The 22,245-nt window shown below is 40.3% G+C and overlaps 1 protein-coding gene across 6 annotated transcripts in view; it reads left to right on the top strand.

Moving 5' to 3' along the window:
* BACH1 (BTB domain and CNC homolog 1) overlaps window positions 1–13,790 on the top strand; it is a 46,889-nt gene extending 33,099 nt beyond the window's left edge. For 4 of the 6 annotated variants that reach the window (XM_082391924.1, XM_082391926.1, XM_082391925.1 and 1 more), the window contains one exon: window positions 9,943–13,790. In XM_082391924.1, coding sequence (XP_082248050.1) covers window positions 9,943–10,398 — 456 coding nt within the window. In that variant the 3' untranslated portion in view covers window positions 10,399–13,790. Of the gene's footprint in view, window positions 1–101; window positions 148–9,942 lie in introns of all 6 variants that reach the window. The other 2 variants (XM_082391928.1, XM_082391929.1) reach the window with 2 other exon arrangements.
* Window positions 13,791–22,245: the final 8,455 nt, after the last annotated feature.

The raw sequence follows: 22,245 nt of genomic DNA, 5'->3' as shown, positions 1-22,245 counted from the left end.
TTTAGACATGTACTATGCAAATATGTTGGAGAGTAACTATTACCCTTTAGAACTAGTCTATTTCATGACTCATAGGTCATATTTATATTTTTTCATTGCAGTCAGACATTGGATTGCTGGACAGTTGATGTTTTTACTGAATTTCAGGTATCTAGGATGAAGAGGTCTTGCGACTTTCTTTGAACTTTCTGCTCCCTCTGCCTTTGCTTCAACAGAGAGCAGTGGGAGATACAGTGGTTGAAAGTGTGGGATTATGTGCCTGTCTGTGGCACTTTGTAACTCTGGGCAGGCCGTTCAATTTCTCTGTCCCTCAGGTTTCTCCTCTTTAAGATGGGATAATACTAATTCTTACTTTATAGAGTGGTTATTCATTTTTGAAGATTAAATGAGTTAATACATCTAAGCACTTAGAAGAGTGCCTGGACATAGTAAGCACTCAATAAATATTACCTTTTTCTTCTTCTTCTTATTGCTATACTATTATTTATCAATTTTCAGTTTTCTCTCCCTTAATTGCTCCTTTCCTAATGTCTCTGCCTAAACTGTAAATTCTGGGTTTGGACCTCACCTTTATATTGCCTCTCTCATTATAGAAAGGTTCCTTTCATATGGTCAGTGGAATAACTCTTGGTTAATTTCCAATAGAAGGGAATATTTGGTTTTCCTGCAGTTCTTATGAAATAAGAAACCAGAGTGGTCAGTACCCCATTTACCTATTGTATTAATTTGGACTGTTTGGTTGCAAGAGACAGAAACCATCTGAAACACGAATTACTGAATTTGTTGTAAGAATTTACGTGTGTCTCAATTAGAAGCCAAAGAATGGAGCCAGGCCTCATAAATAGTGTAGAACAAGAAAGTAGAAAATTGCCAGGAACCCAGAGAACCTTCTCTCTGGCTGTGTGTGCCACCAAGTGTGTATGGGAAGAGTGGCCACAGCACAGCTCAGGAATAGTTTCCCTCTCCTCCAGAGACCAGTCCAGGCAGAGACTACAGTTCTAGTCAGTTCTCAGTTCCCAAGGAGTTAGCCTGTTGGCCTGTTTCGGGTTCGGGTGTCCTCTTCTGTGACTAGAGAGCAGGGACAAACAGCAGAAACAGAAAACGTGGCTGCCAAGAGCTCACATCTGGGCAGGTAGAGCAGACAGCCCGACAGGGGTCTCATTACCCAGATGTGCGCCAGGCTGAACTCGGTCTCTTTCCTCTTCTAGAATATCCCCAGGGGAGATACGGTAAATTTTTTTTTTTTTTAATCTGAATGATTTACGTTGTGTTTTGGCTTCCTTGAATTCTGCTCCGTCCTTCGTACTGCTCTTGGTTCTAGTGATTTATACAGGCAAACTCCAGTTGCAAATTATAAGAGGCATGTTATAAATTTCTGTCCTGCCGCAGATGTTTGTCTCAGATGAAAATAAGCAGAAAGTATGCTACTTCTTAGCTAATTAGAATTACAAGCTGGCTGGCCCTTTTCCAGAAGTAAAAGAGTTTGATGCTTAAGATACTTATTACATTAAGAAGTTTACTTAGAACTTAGACCCTGGTTTTTGGGTGATACTGTGGACCTTGTTGTCTTTTGTAGAGAGAGAAGTTACCCCCACGCGTCCATCACACATTCCTGTTTAGTAGTATGGAGAGTTAAGAATATGGAAGAGTGGGACAGATTTCTTTTTTTTTTTATCGGGATGTCACTTTTTGGAAGCAGTAGACAAGCAGTGTTTCCCAGTCTTTATGGTCTGGGTGGAATTAGCAGACCTATTTAAGGGAAATTACATGTTTCATAATGAAACATCCATTTTAATATAGCCAATGATTGATTGAATTAAATATTAATAAATTCACAGTATGCCCATTTGGTATTAATATTCAGGTGAAGGGTCCCCTATTTTTGTAAGCTTTGGTCTTTGGCTATTGACTGTGAACTTTTTGTAGTTGGTCCTAAAAGTAATAGCCTAATAGACTGTGGATGGATCAGCACATGAAAAAAAGTACTTGATTACAATAAGAATAGGGATTCGAAAATAGATGTCTTTAGGGTGGGTCAGTAGGATAATTATCATGTGTAAAGGGTGCTTTTATAGTCTCTATGTGCTGGGAAAGCCAAAGGGAGACGTTAGTTCGAATTCAATAAATTAATGAGTTGTATTTCTCAACAAGAAGTTCTGTCAGAGTCAAACAAAACCTTTGAAGAAAAGGAAAGGTGTGTATTTATTTGGTTGATAAATCGATGGCATTGACTTTTTTTTTTTTTTTTATACTTTATTTATTTATTTATTTTTAAACATCTTTATTGAAGTATAATTGCCTTACAATAGTGTGTTAGCTTCTGCTTTATAACAAAGTGAATCAGTTATACATATACAATATGTTCCCATTTCTCTTCCCTCTTGCATCTCCCTCCCTCCCACCCTCCCCATCCCACCCCTCTAGGTGGTCACAAAGCACCGAGCTGATCTCCCTGTGCTGTGCGGCTGCTTCCCACTAGCTATCTATTTTACATTTGGTAGTGTATATATGTCCATGACACTCTCTTACCCTGTCACATCTCACCCCACCCCCTCCCCATATCCTCAAGTCCATTCTCTAGTAGGTCTGTGTCTTTATTCCCGTCTTGGATGGCATTGACTTTTAATGTTTATTTTAAATTTGATAATATGTTAGAGGTTAGGCATTAATTCAGTATTGCTTTGACTATAAGAATTGAATATGCATAATCTATAAACCAAAAACATAACATTTCTTTTTACCAATAAATATAAGATCTTGAAACAAAGCTCAGGAATCATTCAACTTCTGTTATGTGTTTGACTTACAAGTCTCTTGTCTCTATAGGATTCTTTACAAGGTCCATGTGTATTCTTTTCTGTAAGATTAATTCAGAAGTTAGAAAATGTGTGTCTCTGATACCATTTTGGCCTGAAACAAAGGTAACCTTGAAATGAAACTTGCTTTTTAAAGAAAAAAAATTAAATTACCAAAATGTAATTTCTCTTAGAAGATATCAAATATTGATTGATATCAACTTATAAGTGATCAGAAATCACAATATTCACAAAACTCTGTAACTCAGGGTTGAGGTGTTCACACACCATTTTATTTCATTGCCGTTGTCCATTATGATGGTGCAGGAGTAAAATGACCTCATCTGTCTTTAGTGTTTTGAATTTTGTTGTGAAGATTGTATTATTTTATTAAAAATAAACCTTTTCTAGTCACATTTTACTGGCTGCTCTAGTCACGTGTGTACTGTTGTCTCCAAACCCTCCCATGGGTTTCTGGAACCTGCCCTCTGCCATTCTGTGAGGCCCTTTAGCAGCCTGTCTTGAAATGTGGTCTGTTTACCATTGGCATCAGAGTTACCCGGGGGTGCCTCCTCAAAATGCACCTGCCTTAGCTCCCTCCCAGACCTGTGGGAGGGGCCCAGGAACATGCATTTTATAAAAGTTTCCCGGGTCAATATTTATTATGCACATTAAATTTTGAGAACCTACTGCACTAGCACACAAAAGTCAGTTGGAGGCTTTGGAGTCAAACAGCTGGAAACTCTGCCTGGCCACTGGTAGCTTTGTGGCCTGGAGAAATAATTTCACCTCCAATACCGAATTCCCTCATTGATAACATGGAGGTAAGAATAGTACCTCCCTCAGGTGTGGTGCGAGGATCTGATACCTTCAAGGATGGAAAGCTCTTTGTACTGCCCAGCATGTGTTCAGGGCTCCAGAAATATTAGTAGTTGTGTTTTCTATAAGCATCTGCTGATCACTCCATATTAAATGTGGAAAACCAGGAAGTCAAAGATCAACGAGACATAGTCCTTGTCAGTAAAATGCTTGTAGTGTCACAGGGAGCCAGGTTCATGTGTTTTCATTTTTTTTTTGAGATTCACTTTCCTCCTCCCCATTCTAAAAATTTCAAGCTTTCAGAAAAGTTAAATGAATGGTACAATCAGCAACCATATACTCCCTGGGTAGATTCAACAGTTACTGACATTTTGCCACCTTTGCTGTCTCCGTGTTTCTGTGGATCTTAGTCTCTGTCTCTCTGGCCAGGTGTGTGTCCCCCTGCTCCGCTTGGTTGGTCTATGGGTCTTTCTCTCTCTCTGTCCCTCTTAGTCAGTTTTGGACTCTTTCTAACCGCAGTTGGGTGATCTTGGTCTCAGTGTCTTTCTGTCTCTATCGCTCTACTTTTATTTTCTGAACCATTTGAAACCTACCGCATTATGACATTTCACCCTTAAATGCTTAAACATGAATCTTCTAGAAATAGACATTTTTATATATCTTTATCAAATATATTTATCAATATCTTTGTCACACCTGAGAAAATTCATAAATCTTAAATAATATATATAGTTCCTATTCAGATTACCCTAATTGTTCCCAAAACATATTTCATCTATATGCTTTTTTTTCCCTTTTCAAACTAGGATCCTATCCTCACATGATGCGTTTGGTTCTGTCTTTTTAGTCTCTTCATCTAGAACAAATACTCCTTCTCGCCCCCTCCTTTATTTTTTTAATGACAGTAACTTTTTGAAGAGTCTACGCCAGTGTTCTCATAAAGTGTCCCACTCTTAAAGTTTGTCTGATTGTTTCCCCTTGGTTCCATTTAACACCTTCCTTCACTCCTTGTATTTCACGTAAACTGTGGAAGTGTGAGTTCTTAGGTTGAGATTAAGCGTTCATCCTTGTGTCCTTCATACTGCGTCACTTGGGGAGGCACAACGTCAGGGTGTCCCACCTGAGTGCATGGGAATTGCCAGATCATTTCCAAAATTATTTTTTTTGCCTTTGTAATTGTTTAGTAACCTGTGGAGTATTTATTAGGCACTTTACGAATATCCAGTTCCCCAACACTCCTATGTCCTTTGTTTTTTTTTTTTTTTTTTCTTTTTCTTTTTTTTTTTAATACTTTATTTATTTATTTTATTTATTTATTTATGACTGTGTTGGGTCTCTTAGTTTTCGTGTGAGGGCTCTCTCTAGTTGCGGCAAGTGGGGGCCACTCTTCATCGCGGTGCGGGGGCCGCTCTTCATCGTGGTGCGCGGGCCTTTCACTATCGCGGCCCCTCCCGCTGCGGGGCACAGGCTCCAGACGCGCAGGCTCAGTAGTTGTGGCTCACGGGCCCAGCTGCTCCGCGGCACGTGGGATCCTCCCAGACCAGGGCTCGAACCCGTGTCCCCTGCATTAGCAGGCAGATTCTCAACCACTGCGCCACCAGGGAAGCCCCTGTCCTTTGGTTTTAAGCATACTTTGATGGCCTTTACAATGGGGGTTGCAAAATCATGATTTTTCTAATTCTGTCATTCCACTTACATTTATTGGTATTCCTCTATAAAAAGAACTTTCCTTCCCTCCTGTTTCCCTCCCTCCCACCACACCTCTTTAGTATCACTGTGGACTCATGGATTAATTTTTTTCTAATTTAATTTCTTAGAACCCATAGTAGTCATCGATCTTCTTGATGTTGACATTTTTTCAGACTTTCCCGGGGAGAGCCAGCCTCCTCTGCCAGGTGCTGTGTGCTTTTGACATGACCCCATTAGTGCTTCTGTGCCATTTAGAACAGCATGTCATAGGCTCACCTTGTACCTCTCTTGTTTGAACATTTGGGAATCACCCCTTTCTCTAAAAATCCCTGGTTTCTTATAGCAGGTATTAGACTAGAAAGCATGCTTGCTGCTGGAGTGTTGCTTCTTCTGGGAAATATGTGTGTGTGTGTGTGTGTGTGTGTGTGTGTGCGCGTATGTAAAATCATGAGTGCATTCAGGATGTATATTATGCTTCAATAAATAAAAGTATGTTAGAAATCATGAGTTCATGCAGATATTTTTAGTCAGAATTTAGTAGTTTAGAACTTTTGTCTTTTTGCTTCGATTATATGTATATATATATTTTTTTAAAAATATTTATTTATTTATTTTTGGCTGCATTGGGTCTTCATTGCCGCACGTGGTCTTTCTCTAGTTGCGGTGCGTGGGCTTCTCATTTCAGTGGCTTCTCTTGTTGTGGAGCACGGGCTCTAGGCATGCGGGCTTCAGTAGTTGTGGCACACAGGCTCAGTAGTTGTGGCTTGCGGGCTCTAGAGCGCAGGCTCAGTGGTTGTGGCACATGGGCTTAGTTGCTCCGCGGCGTGTGGGATCTTCACGGACCAGGGCTCGAACCTGTGTCCCCTGCATTGGCAGGCGGATTCTTAACCACTGCACCACCAGGGCAGTCCCTGTATTTATATTTTATCTCTTTTCATTATAGGGAAAATCTTGGCTTCCAATTATATTAATATATTTACTATTTGATAAATACATACATATAAAATATATGTCATAAAATTATAATGTCAATATTACTATCAATAATAAAGAGATTGAGTAAAATTTAAAATTTCTTTGCTTTTTCTTTGCCCTTAAATATATACCATAGGAAAAATATATATATATATATACCATAGTACTGAAGTTTAAAATTTAAAAATTATTGAAAGTAGTTCTTTATGTTAGCAATTTGATATACAATTAATTTGTTTCTATTTCTGTTTCTAGGATTTACTCTTCACATTTTTTAAGTTTAATTTTTGAATATGTAAAACATCTGTATGGTTTAAAAGTTAAAACTACGTTTTAAAAAAGCTACTCCAAAGTCTTGATCCCATTTTCTCCCTATACCCTATTCATAGCTATTTCCTGTAGGTAACTGTTATCATTAATCTCTAGATTTTTTCCCTTGTGTTTCTTTTCTAAAAACGGGTTAATGTTTTGTATGTATTTTTATTACCCTTTCTGCTACAGAAAAGTATTCTCTATATACCATTCTGTATTCTGTTTTCGCTCAAGAAGTGATTTCCAGGAAATATTTTTCTTAGTTCACAGTGATTGTCATTCTGCTTTATAGCTCCATAGTACTCAGTTGTGGCTGTCTGTAGCACACACAGTTAATCCAAACCAGTTTCTTATTAGTGGACATTTGGGATGCCATAGTTAAGAACTTTGAACATTGTTTTCTCTCATGTTTGAGAAGATGTGTCTTCAGGATAGATTCCTAGAAGTAGGATTGTTGGATCAAGAGTAAATACATATGTAATTTTGTTAGATATTATTGAATTCCCTTCAGTAGCGGTTATGGCATTTTGCTTTCCCACCAGCAGTAATGTGTGTGTCTGTCTGCCCACAACCTCAGCGGAGAGTTTGTTGTCAGCTTTTGTTTCTTTCCCCAATCTGATTGTGAGAATTGATATCTCACGGTAGCTTTTATTTTTCTCTCTCTTATGAGTGAAACTGAGCACTTGTATTCATATTTTTAAGGCTCATTTTTATATTTCTATGAACTGTCTATTCAGAGGTTTTGCATCATAAGGGACTATTAGTCACCATTTTCTAGCAGTGAGTACCCTTTAATCTAAAGTAAATTGTCACTGTCACCTGGCTCTTTTGGTGCCAAATTCTTCCACTCCTTATCTTTACTGGGTGAGTTATATTTTGATTTTTTTTAAACTTCTTATATTGAATGAATATCGTACACTAGCTGTTGAAAATGTGGATTTGGATGTAAATTTGTTTTCTTCCCATAAAATGCAGAATAATACCAGGATTCATTTTTAAAAAATAGATCTGTGATTAAAGCCATAGCACTTCACACTATGATTTATAGAGTTACATTATAAGAAAATTAAAGTATATTGTAGAAATAGGTAGCAGGACACTGGTAGTATGTTTGGGAGGTATCTTTAGTAATGATATCATGAAGTTCTTAAGTTGAATTGCTTTAGTTAAACTGAGTGCTATTGAAGTAAATTTGTGTTTTAAAATGAGAGTGGAATGGAAAAATCAGCTAACTGTCTGGAAACTTACCCATGTAGGAGTTAGCTTAAAGTATAGAGGAACAGAAAGGGAACATTTAATTTCTAGAAATAATCATCGTAGAGTTTCAGGGTTGTACCTATTGGTTTTAATTGTTGTAAAGAAGCAAGCCATCTTGTATGGGACATACTTATAGTCCTGTCATCCTTTATTTAGTGAGGTAGTAGTGAGAATATTTAAGGTTGTATTGATATTTATCAAAAGATATGGAAGTTATAAAATATTTGTCATCTTCATAGTATCTGTAGGTCAAGTAGTAGTTCTAATTTCTGGGAGGAAGGTCAAATATTCATTATTTTCCTTAACTATATTTAATTTAAAAAACCAGCGAACAGTTGAAATTTTGTCTGTTGTTATTTAGAACAGAGATTTATCTTAACTTTGATAGAGGAGTCAATGGCTGATATTGTTATGACTAAGTAAAAACGTTTCTTATTTTCTTCTGGAAGCTTTGTTTCCATCCTCATTTGGATTGGCTTCTGAAGGGCCATAAAGAGAAGTGGGTGCTGATTGCTTTCTTTCTCTGGTCAGGTGGTAGGCACTGTTCTCTCCCTGTAGGCACCAGCAGACTCGTTTTATCAGAAGGCTACAACTGACAAACCTTCTGTAAGAAAAAATGTACTTCCTGAACATTGATCTTGCTTTTAATTATTTTATATATATATATTTTTTTAAATTCTTGGCGTCTACCTATTTTTTCAAACCACAACAAACTGGAGAATACCTTGCAATATAAAAATTTAGTGTTTTGTATTCATTGCAGATTTTCTCAAAATATTAGATGGCCTTGAAATATTTAAAAACTAACTACCAATAGTTGGAGTCACACACAGTTTTGTAGAAAAACTTTTACATAAAACCGCAACAGTACTTTTGTGCAAGCCTTTTAGCCATTTTTGTCCCAGAAAAGCATCTATTTAAAGGTTGGCCATTGTGGATGATTACTATGAAATAACCTGTCTAAATGTTAACTGGCAACATTTAACAGCTCAGCTCTCTTGAAGCTGCCAATGAGCAGGAGGCCAAGAGAGTTGTCATAAATTTCACAAGAGAACTCTTTGACCTTCTATCAATATTTATTTACTCTTACCCTATAAACAGCTTGATTATTTGGTTTTCTAGCTCATACTAGATTAGGAGCAATGCAGTGGTAGAGTAGGAAGGATGAGGTGGGGCAATGATAGAAAAAAGACACACCGTCAGCAGCAGCTAGTGATGGCGGACAGAAAGGCTGGAACCAGGAAAACTTGAACAGAATTCCATGGTGGACTTTCCTGTAGGGATAAACATTTAAATGAAAATAGTAACAGCACCAGTAGTAATAATAATGAACAAACACAAGTCCCCCTCCCCTTCTCCCTTCTTCACACTTTAGTAACTCACCCACTAGCTTTCTGACTCTGGGCATATTAAACTCTGAATCCCATCTGTAAAATGGGTTTGATATTACTGAAATCAACAGAGTCATTGTGAGGATTACGTAGCTGAGGTTACATATTTCAAAACATTCAGCACAATATCTGGCACAAAGTAAATGCCCAACTGATGTCAGTCATGACTAGAATCTTGCAGGAGTTCTGATCACTGTGCTTGTACTTTTTTTGGTTGCATTCCATCCAGAAAGTTCACACTCATTTACTTGCAATCCACAAATCCAAAAAGCTCTGAAAATCACGTAAGTTCGTCACAAACTGTTTTGGCCACAAAACTGACACAAGCTGACAGGGTAGGTAGAGTCTTTATTTAACCTACTTTGCGCATGGATACTTTCATGTGTTTTATTTAGAAATGTGAAGACGTTTGATAGTGGGGTGCTACCTCAGACCCTGCTGGAGGAATTATGTGTGCATCTGTAGTATTTTCTTTCTAAAATCTGAAAAATTCTGAATCCCAAGATACATGTAGGCCTAAGAGTTTGGGATGGGGGCTTATGGACCTGAGGTATTAAATATATTTTTGAATTGAATTGACAGGAAAAATTCCACATGACCTTATATAATGAGAAGACACTGTGGGTATGAATGTTTGCTCACCTTAGGAATGTTGATTGAGCTCATAAACACAATTCACTGTATTCTCTTTCTCACCCTCACAGCAAAACGAAAAGGAGAGCTTGTTGAAGGAAAGGGATCACATTTTGTCCACTCTGGGCGAGACAAAGCAGAACCTAACTGGACTTTGCCAGCAAGTCTGTAAAGAAGCAGCTCTAAGTCAAGAACAAATACAGATACTCGCCAAGTACTCGGCCTCCGATTGCCCACTTTCCTTTTTAATTTCTGAGAAAGGAAAGAGTACTGCTGATGGTGAGCTCACGTTACCATCGATTTTGAGTTTGCCTGAAGGGCCTGCAGCTGGGCCGCCTGCTGGGGAGCAGAGCCCTCGCTATCCCAGTGCCGAGGGTGGTGAGGCGGGTGGTGCCTGGGGCCCGGAGTCCCGGGCAGCTGCCAGCGCCCCCTCGGAGCAGGCCGGGCCCGGGGAGCAGTGTCGCCAGAGTGGTGGCATCTCGGATTTCTGTCAGCAGATGACCGACAAATGTACTACTGATGAGTAAACTTGCTTCCACTTCCTTCAGACCGTCTCATTTTCTACTGAAGTTCTGACATTGTCTTGAAAGCCTGACATAGCCGTAGCCATCTGTCTCTTAACAATATCGTTTTTCTCCCCTTGTAGTTTGCCGTCAAGGGAATTCCTCTGAAGTCAACCCTTGACTTTTCCTTGATTTCCACAGGAAATGCAGAAATGACTTGTCTCCTGGATACCGAAAAATCATATGTGGAAATGTAGTAAGGCTTTGAAAACTCACATGTTTTAAAGAATAATAACTATTAATAATGACTCTTCCCAGTATTAAAAATGAATAAGAAAATGAAAACTGTAGCATATCAAACAACATTTAAACACCTTGAAACGTCGGCAGATAGTTCTTACTATCAAGAAGTAGCCTGCAAAAGTTTAATAATCTGACCTTCTTACAACATACTGGTTTAAAAGAAAATTTCTCCCCAAGTCTGCTGATAGGGTTCAGTTCTACTGCGAAGTAGGGTGTCAGCTCCTTGGGAATATTGGTGTAGAACTGCAGTGTGAAAACATGACGTAATCGTCTTGCCTGAATCCTGGCACTTTGCTCTTCAGCTCCTGGTAAAACCGGGGATTGGCTGGCCTGCACTGTGAGTCCTGAATAGTTGGGAAACGGGCAAGCGGTGGGCTAAGGCAGAGGCTTCTGCTCCTCCTCGGTGTCGACTCTCAAAGAGTTCTGGCTGCGTCAGCGGTAGATAAGCGTCACTTCCCTCTTTTCTTTTTTCTCTTCAGTCTCTTCCACATCTGAGTCCATCATGATCTTTCTGTTTCCTGACGTTCTTGTCACTTTGGAAGAAGAAATGAGACTCAGGATACAGTGGCATGAGCTCACGTGTTGGGAGCATTGTCTTAGCCTCCCTAGAATCTTGGAGAGCTCCCCAGATACAAGGCTGTCGGCCTGCCCACCATAAGTCACCCATGCAAGGAAACCAGATATCGTGGGGTAAGAAGATGGCCTACATTGATCAGGAGTGGCAGTTCATTTTCCATCCTATTTTTTGAAGCCCTGTGGTTTCTTTGTAAAAAGCATTATGGTAGATAAAAATGTATCTGCAACAGCCGTGCAGGTTTGTGAAATAGGATGAAACTTGATCTTGTTCCATGGTGGGTTTGAATTTGGAAGCCAGATTTAATCTTGTTCTCTTCCCCAAATCTAGTATATAAGGGCACACAAATCATTTTGGACTTGGGCATTTTAAAATCAGTCTTTGTGTTTATTCAATCCTGTTTTACAATAGTGTTTTCATAATCTGAGCCCCTACCCCATAACATTTTACTGTGGTTCTTAGCCATTCTGCTGTTGTAGGCTTGTTTGGGAGTCAAACGAAAGCTATGGACCTCTCAATGACGAAAACAAAATTTCATATTCACAGTCACAGAAACATTTGCAGAATCCAGTTTGAAAGGGTACAGAGAGTGATTTTTAGTGTTTGGATTAGAAAGTACTTCATTTCACCAAGATGAGACACCTGAGAGGAGACTTTTGTAGATTGCATCCTGAGTCTAGTGAAGGGCTTGTGTAGCTGATGTGGGAGACGGCCATGTGCCGTGTAGGAATGGGTCGCAAGCCAGTAGGCCTCTGCTGTGAGGGGATGTGGGGACCAGACTTCATATTTCAGAGCAATTTGTCAAATGTTACCCTTTTTCATGGGGGCGGGTGGCGTTGGGAAGATACGGCTAGTATCTTCATTGGTTTGTGTGTTATCTCTGTTATCAGCTTAGTTGTAAGAGAAAACTGGTTGGGCTTGTTTATTTTCTAGAGGCTTTTATAAGTACACTCAGTTTGTCAGGGAGAATGATAATTCAATGGTAATGTATCCCGTACTACAAAAGAATGATATGTGTACGTGTTTGTGTGTATATATATATATATATACCCCCATGTACCTATTTCTTTGATACTTGTAATTTTAAATTTTAACTTCAAAATATACAATAATATAAAACCTTTTCTGGTTTACAAAATGCAAAATCTTATACAAGCCAATGGACTCCTTGATTTCCTACCTCAGTGTACACTCAACTGTTTGTCACATCAGTTTGTGTATGTGCAAATGTCAATCTTTTGCTTTAATTGCTACTGTAAATAACTGCTTTGAAAGATTACTTTCTATTTTATGATAAACCTAGTTGTCTCCAGAGTTTAAATACGATCTTTAAGGCACTTGGTTTAAATTTCTCTCTACATATAAACAGTTTAGCATTAAGGGTTTATTTTAATCATATTCTGATTATTGGCCAAGTGTAATGTTTCGTAAAATATAGCATTACTTTTAATAGCCAGCATGTAATACAAGTAACTACACTACCTCATACCTATATGATTTTCAAGTTGTAATCCAGAGGGACAGATAGATAAAAAATTTTTTTATCTTTGTCTTTTGGCCATAAAGTGGGGAAGTTTTTATATATTGCATAGCATTACACATTTATGCCTATTTTAACATTAACTTCTAAAGAAGTTTTTCTAAGAAAATTTGTTTTAAGTTGATTCTTTTTTTTTTTTGAGGCTGCCGAAGACAAATGACAGGATTATGTGTATACAGTGTATATCTTTTCCTTCATGCAGAATTTTGGCAAGGTGTTTTTCAGTTTGTATATTGCATATTTACATGATCATTGTTCCTTATTTTATGAGTTAGCCTTCTCACTGCTTGATGATTTTTAAAAAGCTGTTAGGTCTAACTTGATAAAATAACCATACCTTAAAATTTTTTTTATTATTTGAATCCTGCAGCTATAGCAAATAATTTGTCATTAAATTGTTAAATTCAAAACAAATATGGATATAAATCTAAGTTCTCCATCTGTACATTTTATAACATAATTTACTATAGCTTAATGCTTAACTAATTTAAAATAAGGAATCAAATATATTTGGTGCAGTAGACGATACAGGTTGCATGTGGACACTCAGCCACATTAACAACTTGGAAAAAAAATCAAAAAATGGCAATGTTACAATGAATTCTCAGGTGAACTTTTTTCAGTTATGAAACATCTATTTTGAATTTGTAAATATTTTAACTGTTTTATTAAGGCATGTAATAAAGTATTCTTTGAAACTTGTTGGGCAGAATGAAATTTTAAAGCCGTAATGGTAAAGATGGCATACTGATTGTAAAATAAACAGAAATAATAACGGCTATTGATTTTTTTGTATCTTTCATAATATAATTTTCTAACAATGCAATAAAACCACTAAATTAATATATCCATATCTGTTAAGATCATGTTTCATTAAAAGTGAACTTTCATAGTATTTAATTTACATTTTCTTCCTAATGTGCTTATCCAAATGTAGCAAAGCTAGAAATGTTAGATGTTGGTAATAAAATGACAGTTCAATAAAATTCTCTAAAATTGCTTCTGATTGACTAGAGTTGTACATTCCATTTCCATTTTTTCATCTCTCATATGAGTTTACTAATTTTGGTCTTTTGATCAATAAACAGTATGACTCTGGCATTTGTATGAGAGAGTCTTTCATTAGTTGATTATCATGCCTGAAAAGAAAGTTCCCAGCAGTCGGGTGTTCAAGGAAGCACAGATTTTAGCCTTGCTTCTGATTTAATTTTAGTCTTTGGCTAGAGCTGTAGGGTTCTTTAAGGGGTAGTATCTCTTTCAGTCCTCAGTTTTAAAAAATTTATCTGTAGAGTCAATTCTACCATGTTACATTCAACTTCTAACCAGGCCCTTGTAATCAAGCTTTGAGCAGCTGCCCAGAGCTATCTGCATCCAGATCAGGGTCTTCTGATCCAATAATTGTGAGTCTCAACTGGGGGTGATATTGCATCCTGTGTGGAGGCTTAATTTTGTCTTTATGCATTGATCGTTTCTGGGGGAGAGCCTTAACCGTTGCATAATGGCCTTCATTTACATTTCCCCTTCCAGTGGTATTTCTGGCACCCAGGACGGATTGAGTGAGGGCTCCCTCTAGGGGCTCAGGGCCGCACTCCTGTGTGAACAAGCATTTTCAGGCCTGAGCCTCAGTGATGTGTAGGCTGCCCCTTGCAAAGCAATGTTCAGACCTAAGAAAGCCGCCTCCCAGGGATATTTTTTCCTTTACGTGGACTTAAGCAATCCAGAGGCAACTAAAGACAAGCCACGTGGATCCAAAGCTGGTCCCTCTGCGTTCCCTCCTTGGGCCTGCATGCAGAATGGAATTTGGGTCAGTAAGTGCAGTGTTGGTGACACTGGCCTGGCACTACCAGTTAAAAGCTAGAACCTTACCAGTACTCTCTAGGGCACTGGGACCCAGATGCCTTGAAAAAAGCAGGAAAGCAACACATATTCTTCCCAGTTCTGCCTAACAGCGCTGTGAAGTCCTTTTTCCTGGAAACTCAGCAGTGGTGCCTTGAGGCTACCTGCCTGGGCTGAAGGCTGGCTGCTGCTGGGCTTTTGCTTGTAAGGCTGCAGTGCTGCTGCTGTTTGGAGAGGAACCCACAGGCCTGCTGCCTGCAAGTTCATTTATGCCACATTGCACCCATTTCCCAAGGCCTCTTGCAGTCCACCAGAGTGTGTGTGTGAGGGTGTTTCTGCCAACTGAATTTAAGTTCATAGGCAGTAGATTCTGGCAAGTGGGCATTGACTGGAATCGGGAAAACTGATGCAAGGAATCTCTGCGGGCCGCTGAGTGTCTACCACGGCCTTTGGGTACACTGGGTTCTGTGTTCTGGGCATGTGACTTTTCCTGGGATAACTGCTCTGATGGTTGGATACTGGCTTGTTTTCAAACCAGGTGGCACAAGTACTGTGATAATATTGTGTGTATCCTTATTACAACTTCTGAGTCCCTGAAGGAATGACGTTGACCCTGTGAGGGGCAACCCACACCTCTGCTGAGGCCTTCGCGCCTGTGGCTTAAAGATACCCACTCAGCCTTTTCAAAAGCCCAAGAAGGGCAGTTGGGACTCCACAGAAAGTCACATTTTATGAGTAAAATACCATAAGCCACAATGACCCTCCAGATTCAAAAGGCTCACGGGCTGGTTTAAAACCTCTCGCCCAGGCCACCTGTGCTACTGTGAAAACCCACTGGGCCTAGTCCAAGCCTCCAGGCAACACCGAAGTTAAAATTCCCTGGCTTCCACTGTGTACCGTGGGGCCCCGAGGTTCCAGATCACATGTATACTTCACTACCAAATTCTGTTCTTCTGATTTTGATTTCTCAGTATCTCTAAACACTGACCCCCTCCAACCCCCTGCCCTGCTCCTCTGGGTTTCCAGAGGAACATTTCATATTCCCTTCCTGGGTTATGAGCAATTAGAGAAATAAAATGAAGGAATGGTGGGTGGAAAACCAAAATAAAACCTCAGTAAAGAGTAGTCGAAGGAGTAGCTTAGAGAGCCTGATGTGAACTCCAGAATGAGGCACGTTTATGTTATCAGTTTGTTTCCTGTTGGAGGGAATTAACGTTTCCCTACTCCTGGTTTCCGTGAAGAGAGATTTTCCTCTAAGCAGCACCACACCACCTATACTGCCTCTACTCTTATCAGCATGGCGGCAGGAATGAGTACAAGTGGTGCTACAGGTGTATCCCAAGAGGGAGAAGGGCCATGCCGAGTGGAGAACAGCCAGTTATTTTTCCCCAAATTCATCAATCAGCTCCCACCTCTCCAGGGACAGAGTGAGTAAAGAGGTTAAGGGAGGATCTTCCAGAAGCCAGAGCGTAGGAGGTTAAGGGGAAAATGTGGAGAGGAATTACATGGAGGCAGTGAGTCTGGGCTTTGGAAAGCTTACAAGAAGAGAAACAGCAAGGTATTCAAAAGAGAAGCAGGCCGCGATGAAGGTCATGAACTCACCCTCCCAGCCTCCCAGCCTCCCAGCCTCCTCAGCCTCCCACTCCGCCCATAGTGGGAACATAGGTTCAGGTTTAAAAACAAAGTATTATATGGGGATATATGTATATGTATAGCTGATTCACTCTGTTATACAGCAGAAACTAACACACCATTGTAAAGCAGTTATACTCCAATAAAGATGTTAAAAAATTAAAAAATAAAAACAAAGTATTACCTTGTGCTTATGCCCAAACACTTCTTTTTCCTCTCCTTCACTGCTGTTATTTGCACAGTTCTAGAAGTTTAAAAGAAAAGAGAATGGAAAAGATTTTAAAAATTGATGATCACATATTTCTTTTTCATTTAAAAATAACTGTCTTTTCAGCAGACACTGTTTCCTTCTCCCCACTTAGTTTACATTTACTCACTGTCCAGAAAGCCAGCTGTTTTCTAAACAGTTAATTTCCTTCTTTCAGGAGACTAGACCTAAATAATTTTCTAGATACCATCTTGTTAAGCAGGTTTCTGGTGTGATATTAATCTCTTGCAAGGAAATCCTGTGAATAATACCCAGAGCACTATTAGATATGGAAATATCCACTATAATTTAATCTTCCTAAAGTAATACCTCTTTGATCCATCTCAGAAACTTAGAGTCTTTTTGCTTTGGACTATTAATTTCAAAGAATTTTCCTCTGTGAAATAGGTATACTCTGTTTTGCTTGCTTTGATTTAAATGGTAACCTTAAATGAACAGGACCACTACGAGTACCTTTAAAATAAATTTTTCTAAAAAAAAATAACTTTTTAAACACCGTGTTTTGGACTTGTCAGAGATTTTTATCTGTGTTTTTAGAAGACCTCACCTACTGTGCTCAACACCTGATATTTGAGGTGTCTGTTGTGGGAAATTGTGGAAAACTTAACCGGCCAAGAAGTCTTCCATACCTCCTAGAAATCTGGGTATCTGCTCAGACAGCCCTGTTTCAGCCAACCAGATAAATGAGTGACCTCTGGGAGGGAAGCTTGATGTGGAATCAAGGATGGGGTTTGAAACTTACAAGAATGAGGAGTGGAGCACATATAAGTTAAGGACATCAAGCTGCTAAGATAAGCAAGAGAATTTGGCTAGTCCAAGCACTTCATAGACTGGCCTTGTGTTCACTAGGGTCTGGGAGAGCCGACAGCTGCAAACATACTTTAAATAGGCTAAAAAATGAAGTATGCACTTAAGGACTAAAGGAATTGCACAAGTTTAGGCAATGACTCAGGCACAAATCCAGGCCTTTTCAGAAAGAGGACAATGGGGACGAATAGAAAGATTATGGACCTGGAGTTAAGACACATAGTTTTGAAGCCTGGTTTTGACACTTCATCACTGAACAGCCATAGGAAATTGCGTTTGATTTCTCCCATAGTTTCCTTATCTGTGCGTCTTCTGGCCCTTGAGATCAAAGTCAAATTGACTCCAACTCATTCACACCCTATGGAAGTCCTAATCAGCTATTCAACACATATTTATTAATTGCTCTCCCTAAATTGGGAAGGAGGGGTGGATTTCTGGAGAGTGAGTGTGGGTATTTGTGGTTGAATTGGCTTAGAGTCTCATGGTCACCCTGTCTTAGGCACCTGCTTCCATCCAAATAGTTCAGCTTATCTTTTCTTGTGCTGCATTTTACACATTGTTGATGGAGCCATTAAACTCAATAACGTCCTTTAATTTCACCCAAATGAATAAGTAAGCAGGTAAGTAAAGTAAGTAAGCAAACAAACAAATAAAATACCTCTTGGCTAGGGTATTAAGAGGTACAAACTATTATGTATCAAATAAGCTACAAGGATATATTGTACAATACAGGGACTATGGCCAATATTTTATAATAACTGTAAATGGAGTATAACCTTTAAAAATTGTGAATCACTCTTGTACACCTGTAGCATATAATATTGCACACCAACTATACTTCAGTAAAAAATTACCTCTAGCACTAGACTTGTATGGGTAGAGTAGGCTTTATTGAAAATGTGGGAAATATATTTATTTCACAACAATACAGACAGCTTCAATGTGAACGCTGTGAGATAGCTCTGTCTTGAGGTCTTCCCCGCCACTGGGGGATTTTCACAGCCTGCCCAGCCTCATGTTGGGTCTCAGCCTCATGCCACCCCTGGCTCCCCTCTCTTTCCTTCTCCTCCTGATTGCCCTGGGGAGCCCCCATTCAGCTCTCTCCAGTCTCAGCCTCTGAGGATGGCTTTGGACCATCTCCACTTACAAAGCCACACAAGGGCTCCGCAGAACAGAGGGCATTTCGTGGAGCAGTCTCGTCTAGAAGGCAGCTCATTCATTCATTCGACAAAAACCTAGTAAGCTCCAGGAGGAACGACTAAACACTGTTCTGGGCTCCAGGGATCCATTAGAGAAAGAGATGAAAGCCTCTGTCCTCACTGAGTTTACATTCTAGTCCAGATAAATGGACAGTAAACAGCATTATAAAGCACAGAGTGTATTAGATGATGAAAAGGGGCCTGAGAAAAATAAGCACAGAAGGAAGAGCGGGGTGGCAGATGTGCACAGGGTGACGACGGAAAGTCATCCGAGAAGATGACATTCGAAAAAAGAACTGAAGGGCATTAAGTGAGTTTTAGTTGGTTATACATTGAAGATTATTTGTGGCTTAAGTTATAAAGAAAAAAATAGAGAAAATACCAATCTAGTATGGCTATAGTAAAAATCCAATGAAACAATGTATGGAATAATTCCTTTCAGAAGGCCAGTTAGTACGTAGCTAGCATGTAATAAGTTTCAGTCTTCTTATTATGTAGACTGGTGCCCTCCAATACAGTACCTGCTAGCCACAAGGGGCTATTTTAACTTACATTAATTCAAATTAAGTAGTATTAAAAATTCAATTTCTCAGTCTCACTAGTCACATTTCAAATTCTCAATAGCCACATGTGGCTGGTGGCTGAAGTTTTGCACAGTGCAGACGTGGCACATGTCTATCATTGTAGAAAGCTCTATGGCGAAGTGCTAAAGAGGCTATCTAATGTTGATAAATCAAAGAAAATACAGTTTTATATATAACAGGAGTGTCGTGGGACTCTGCTGTCTTAGAATTTCAGCTCAAGCCTCATAGCTGAGGACAGTGGGAGACAAGTGCTCCCACATATTAAAGAGAGATATTAGCATAGACACATTTGTGCAGGGCTTACTAGTGGAGGCCAAATGAGGCTTTTGGCCAAACAATCTCTGATCTCCAGCCTGGATAAGAGAAGCCTCAGGGTTCACTGAGAGACTAGACTCTTTCCAGTGAATTCATCAGAGTAGAGAGTGCTGTGGAGTGTGGAAGGGGAGCTTCTGATCTTACAAGTCAAGTGAAGGGGCTGCCAGGAGAACCTCACACAGAGATATGGTGTCTGGTGGAAGGGGAGTCTCACATCATATTCACTCCCGGCTGGATGTGTCTGAGCTGCAGAAACGTGTGTGACCCGCCCCCCACCTTGGCTGCTCTCAGAGGCAAGTAGGAAAGGGTTCTTGGGTGAACCGGGTTTGTGTTCTTGAGAATTTGAGGGGGTCTGTGTGGACGGAGAGGTAACTGCTCCCCAGTGGAGATGTCTAATGATGGGGAGGCTGGCTGAGTTGCCTGTGAGAATGGGTTGGGGAGAGATAGCAGGAACAGCCTGCCCTGCTGCTTGTGGCCACCACAAGCAGAGGAGCCCACATTGGTGCCGAGTATGTGCCACAGTGGGTAGGTAGGCTAAAGCCACGTAAGGACCTGCCTTCATAACAAGGGGCAAAGTCTTTGTTTGTGTGGTGAAGGCAGGCGTCTGGGTGCAGCAGTAGCTGTCAGATGTCAGTTGGAAGGTGCCTCACCCATGTCGCTGTGGAAGATCTCTGAGGAGATCACAGAGATGCCTCCCAAGGGAAGGCTGACATCTGGTTGCCTGCCTTGAAAGGGATCAACAGTAAAGAGAAAATTAAATCAGGGGCCAATGAGGAGAAAGCAGAGCCAGGGAGTGGAAGAGCAGACCACATGACCAGTCCCTGGGGCAAGTCCCAGAGCCATGAGACCAAGCAGGTGAGGTTAATGCAATTCACAAACAGGATGAGCAGGGCTGTGGGCCAGAGGCACTCAGCTTATCCAAAAAGGGACAGGTGCTACTCAGCTTCTACCATTTGTTGCAGTGCAGGTCTGGTGTTACCAGATCTTCAGGTTTTCAAAAGAAGCCAGACTGCTGGATTTTTGTGTGCAACTATGCGATTTTCAAAATATAGTACATATTTTGAACAGATTCTGTTCTGGGTTTTTGAACACCTGAAAATAAAACTATTCTCTTAGTCAAAAACAATGGTAAAGTTTTGAGATTTGCCCGAGCTACCACCAGAGGGTAGGGAAGAGACATCACAGAATATCAGAAGCGATGGAAGAAAAACCAAACCATTATGGGATTTGGCCCATTTAATACACTAGGTATGTACAATATGTAACTGAAAGGTTTAGTTTCGATTTCAAGGTCCAGTATATACTGTTGCACAGAGGCATTTGCTAGTAAAATGTGCAGATTGTTTTTCTCTCTTCCCTAATTATAGTCTTGTGGTCTGACTTTTTTTTTTTTTTTTTTGGCTGTGTTGGGTCTTTGCTGCGCACAGGCTTTCTCTAGTTGCGGCGAGCGGGGGCTACTCTTCCTTGCGGTGTTCGGGCTTCTCATTGCGGTGGTTCCTCTTGTTGTGGAACACGGGCTCTAGGCACGCAGGCTTCAGTAGTTGTGGCTCACGGGCTCTAGAGCACAGGTTCAGTAGTTGTGGCACATGGGCTTAGTTGCTCCGAGGCATGTGGGATCTTCCCGGACCAGGGCTCGAACCCGTGTCCCCTGCATTGGCAGGTGGATTCTTAACCACTGCGCCACCAGGGAAGCCCTTGTGGTCTGACTTTTCTCTCCATCTCCCTCTCGTGAAACTGGTTTCTCAGATTCACACTACAATTATCTGTTCTTCCCTGTTCTTCAAGGTCTCCACCATTGAACAGGGACTCTGAGAGTATCCTGGGGATGGCCACAGATTCTTTGACACTCCTCCATTGAAAAGTGTGATCTATGTTATGTCCTCTCTTCTTGAATCTGGGTGGACTTGTGACTGCATTCACCACCAATAGAACAACACTGTAGAACTCTTTCTCTGAGATTTCTGAACCTAGGTCTCAAAAGGCCTTGTGGCTGTTTTTTGTTTGTTTGTTTGGTTTTGGTTTTTTGCTTGTTTGTTTTTTACCAGAATATTTGCTTTTTGGAACCCTTGCTTTTGGAGGCCCAAGTCACACGGAAAGGCCCTGTGTAGGCACGCCCATTGACGGTACCAGCTGAGCCCAGCCCTCAAGTCATCCCAGGCTCCGTGCCAGATATGTGAGTAAAGAAACCTCCAGATGATCCTAATCCCCAGTCATTCAAGCCATGTCCAGCTGTCTGAGTCTCCCCAGCTGAGGTCTCAGATATCAAGGAATAGAGACAAACCATCTTGGTCCATGACTCACAGATTCCATGAGCATAAAGAAAAATTATAGTTATGCCACGAAGTTTTGCGGGTGGTTACATAGCAATAGATAACTGGAATGGTAGAACATCTGGACTCTAGACTCCAGCTGCCCTCCTGACCTCTCCACTTGGATATCTAATCATCATCTCAAACTTAACATAACCAAGATAGACTTTTGAATACATACTCTTTTTTGACCGGCATCCTGCTCCCCTTTCAGTCATTTCCACCTCAGTAAATTATCCCATTTGCTTGAGGCAAAATCCTTAGAACCATCCTTCTTTTCTCCTTTTACTTCATTTCTCATATCCAATCCACCAGCAATACCTGTTGGTTCTCCCACAAAACGTAGCTTTAATCTGATTGAGCGATCTTCTTACCTGATGTCAACAATCTCACCTGAGCCATTCCCATCTCTCCACTGAGCCACTGAGCACTGAGATGCCTTCTAACTGGTCTCCTAGTTTCCCTCTTGTTCCTTTACATTCCATTCTACACAAAGGAAAGAAA

Source organism: Balaenoptera borealis, assembly GCF_965194805.1.
Source record: "Balaenoptera borealis genome assembly, chromosome: 5".
Lineage (NCBI taxonomy): Eukaryota > Metazoa > Chordata > Mammalia > Artiodactyla > Balaenopteridae > Balaenoptera > Balaenoptera borealis.
The sequence above is the reverse complement of the archived record's forward strand: the minus strand, read 5'-3'. Positions and strand labels throughout refer to the sequence as shown.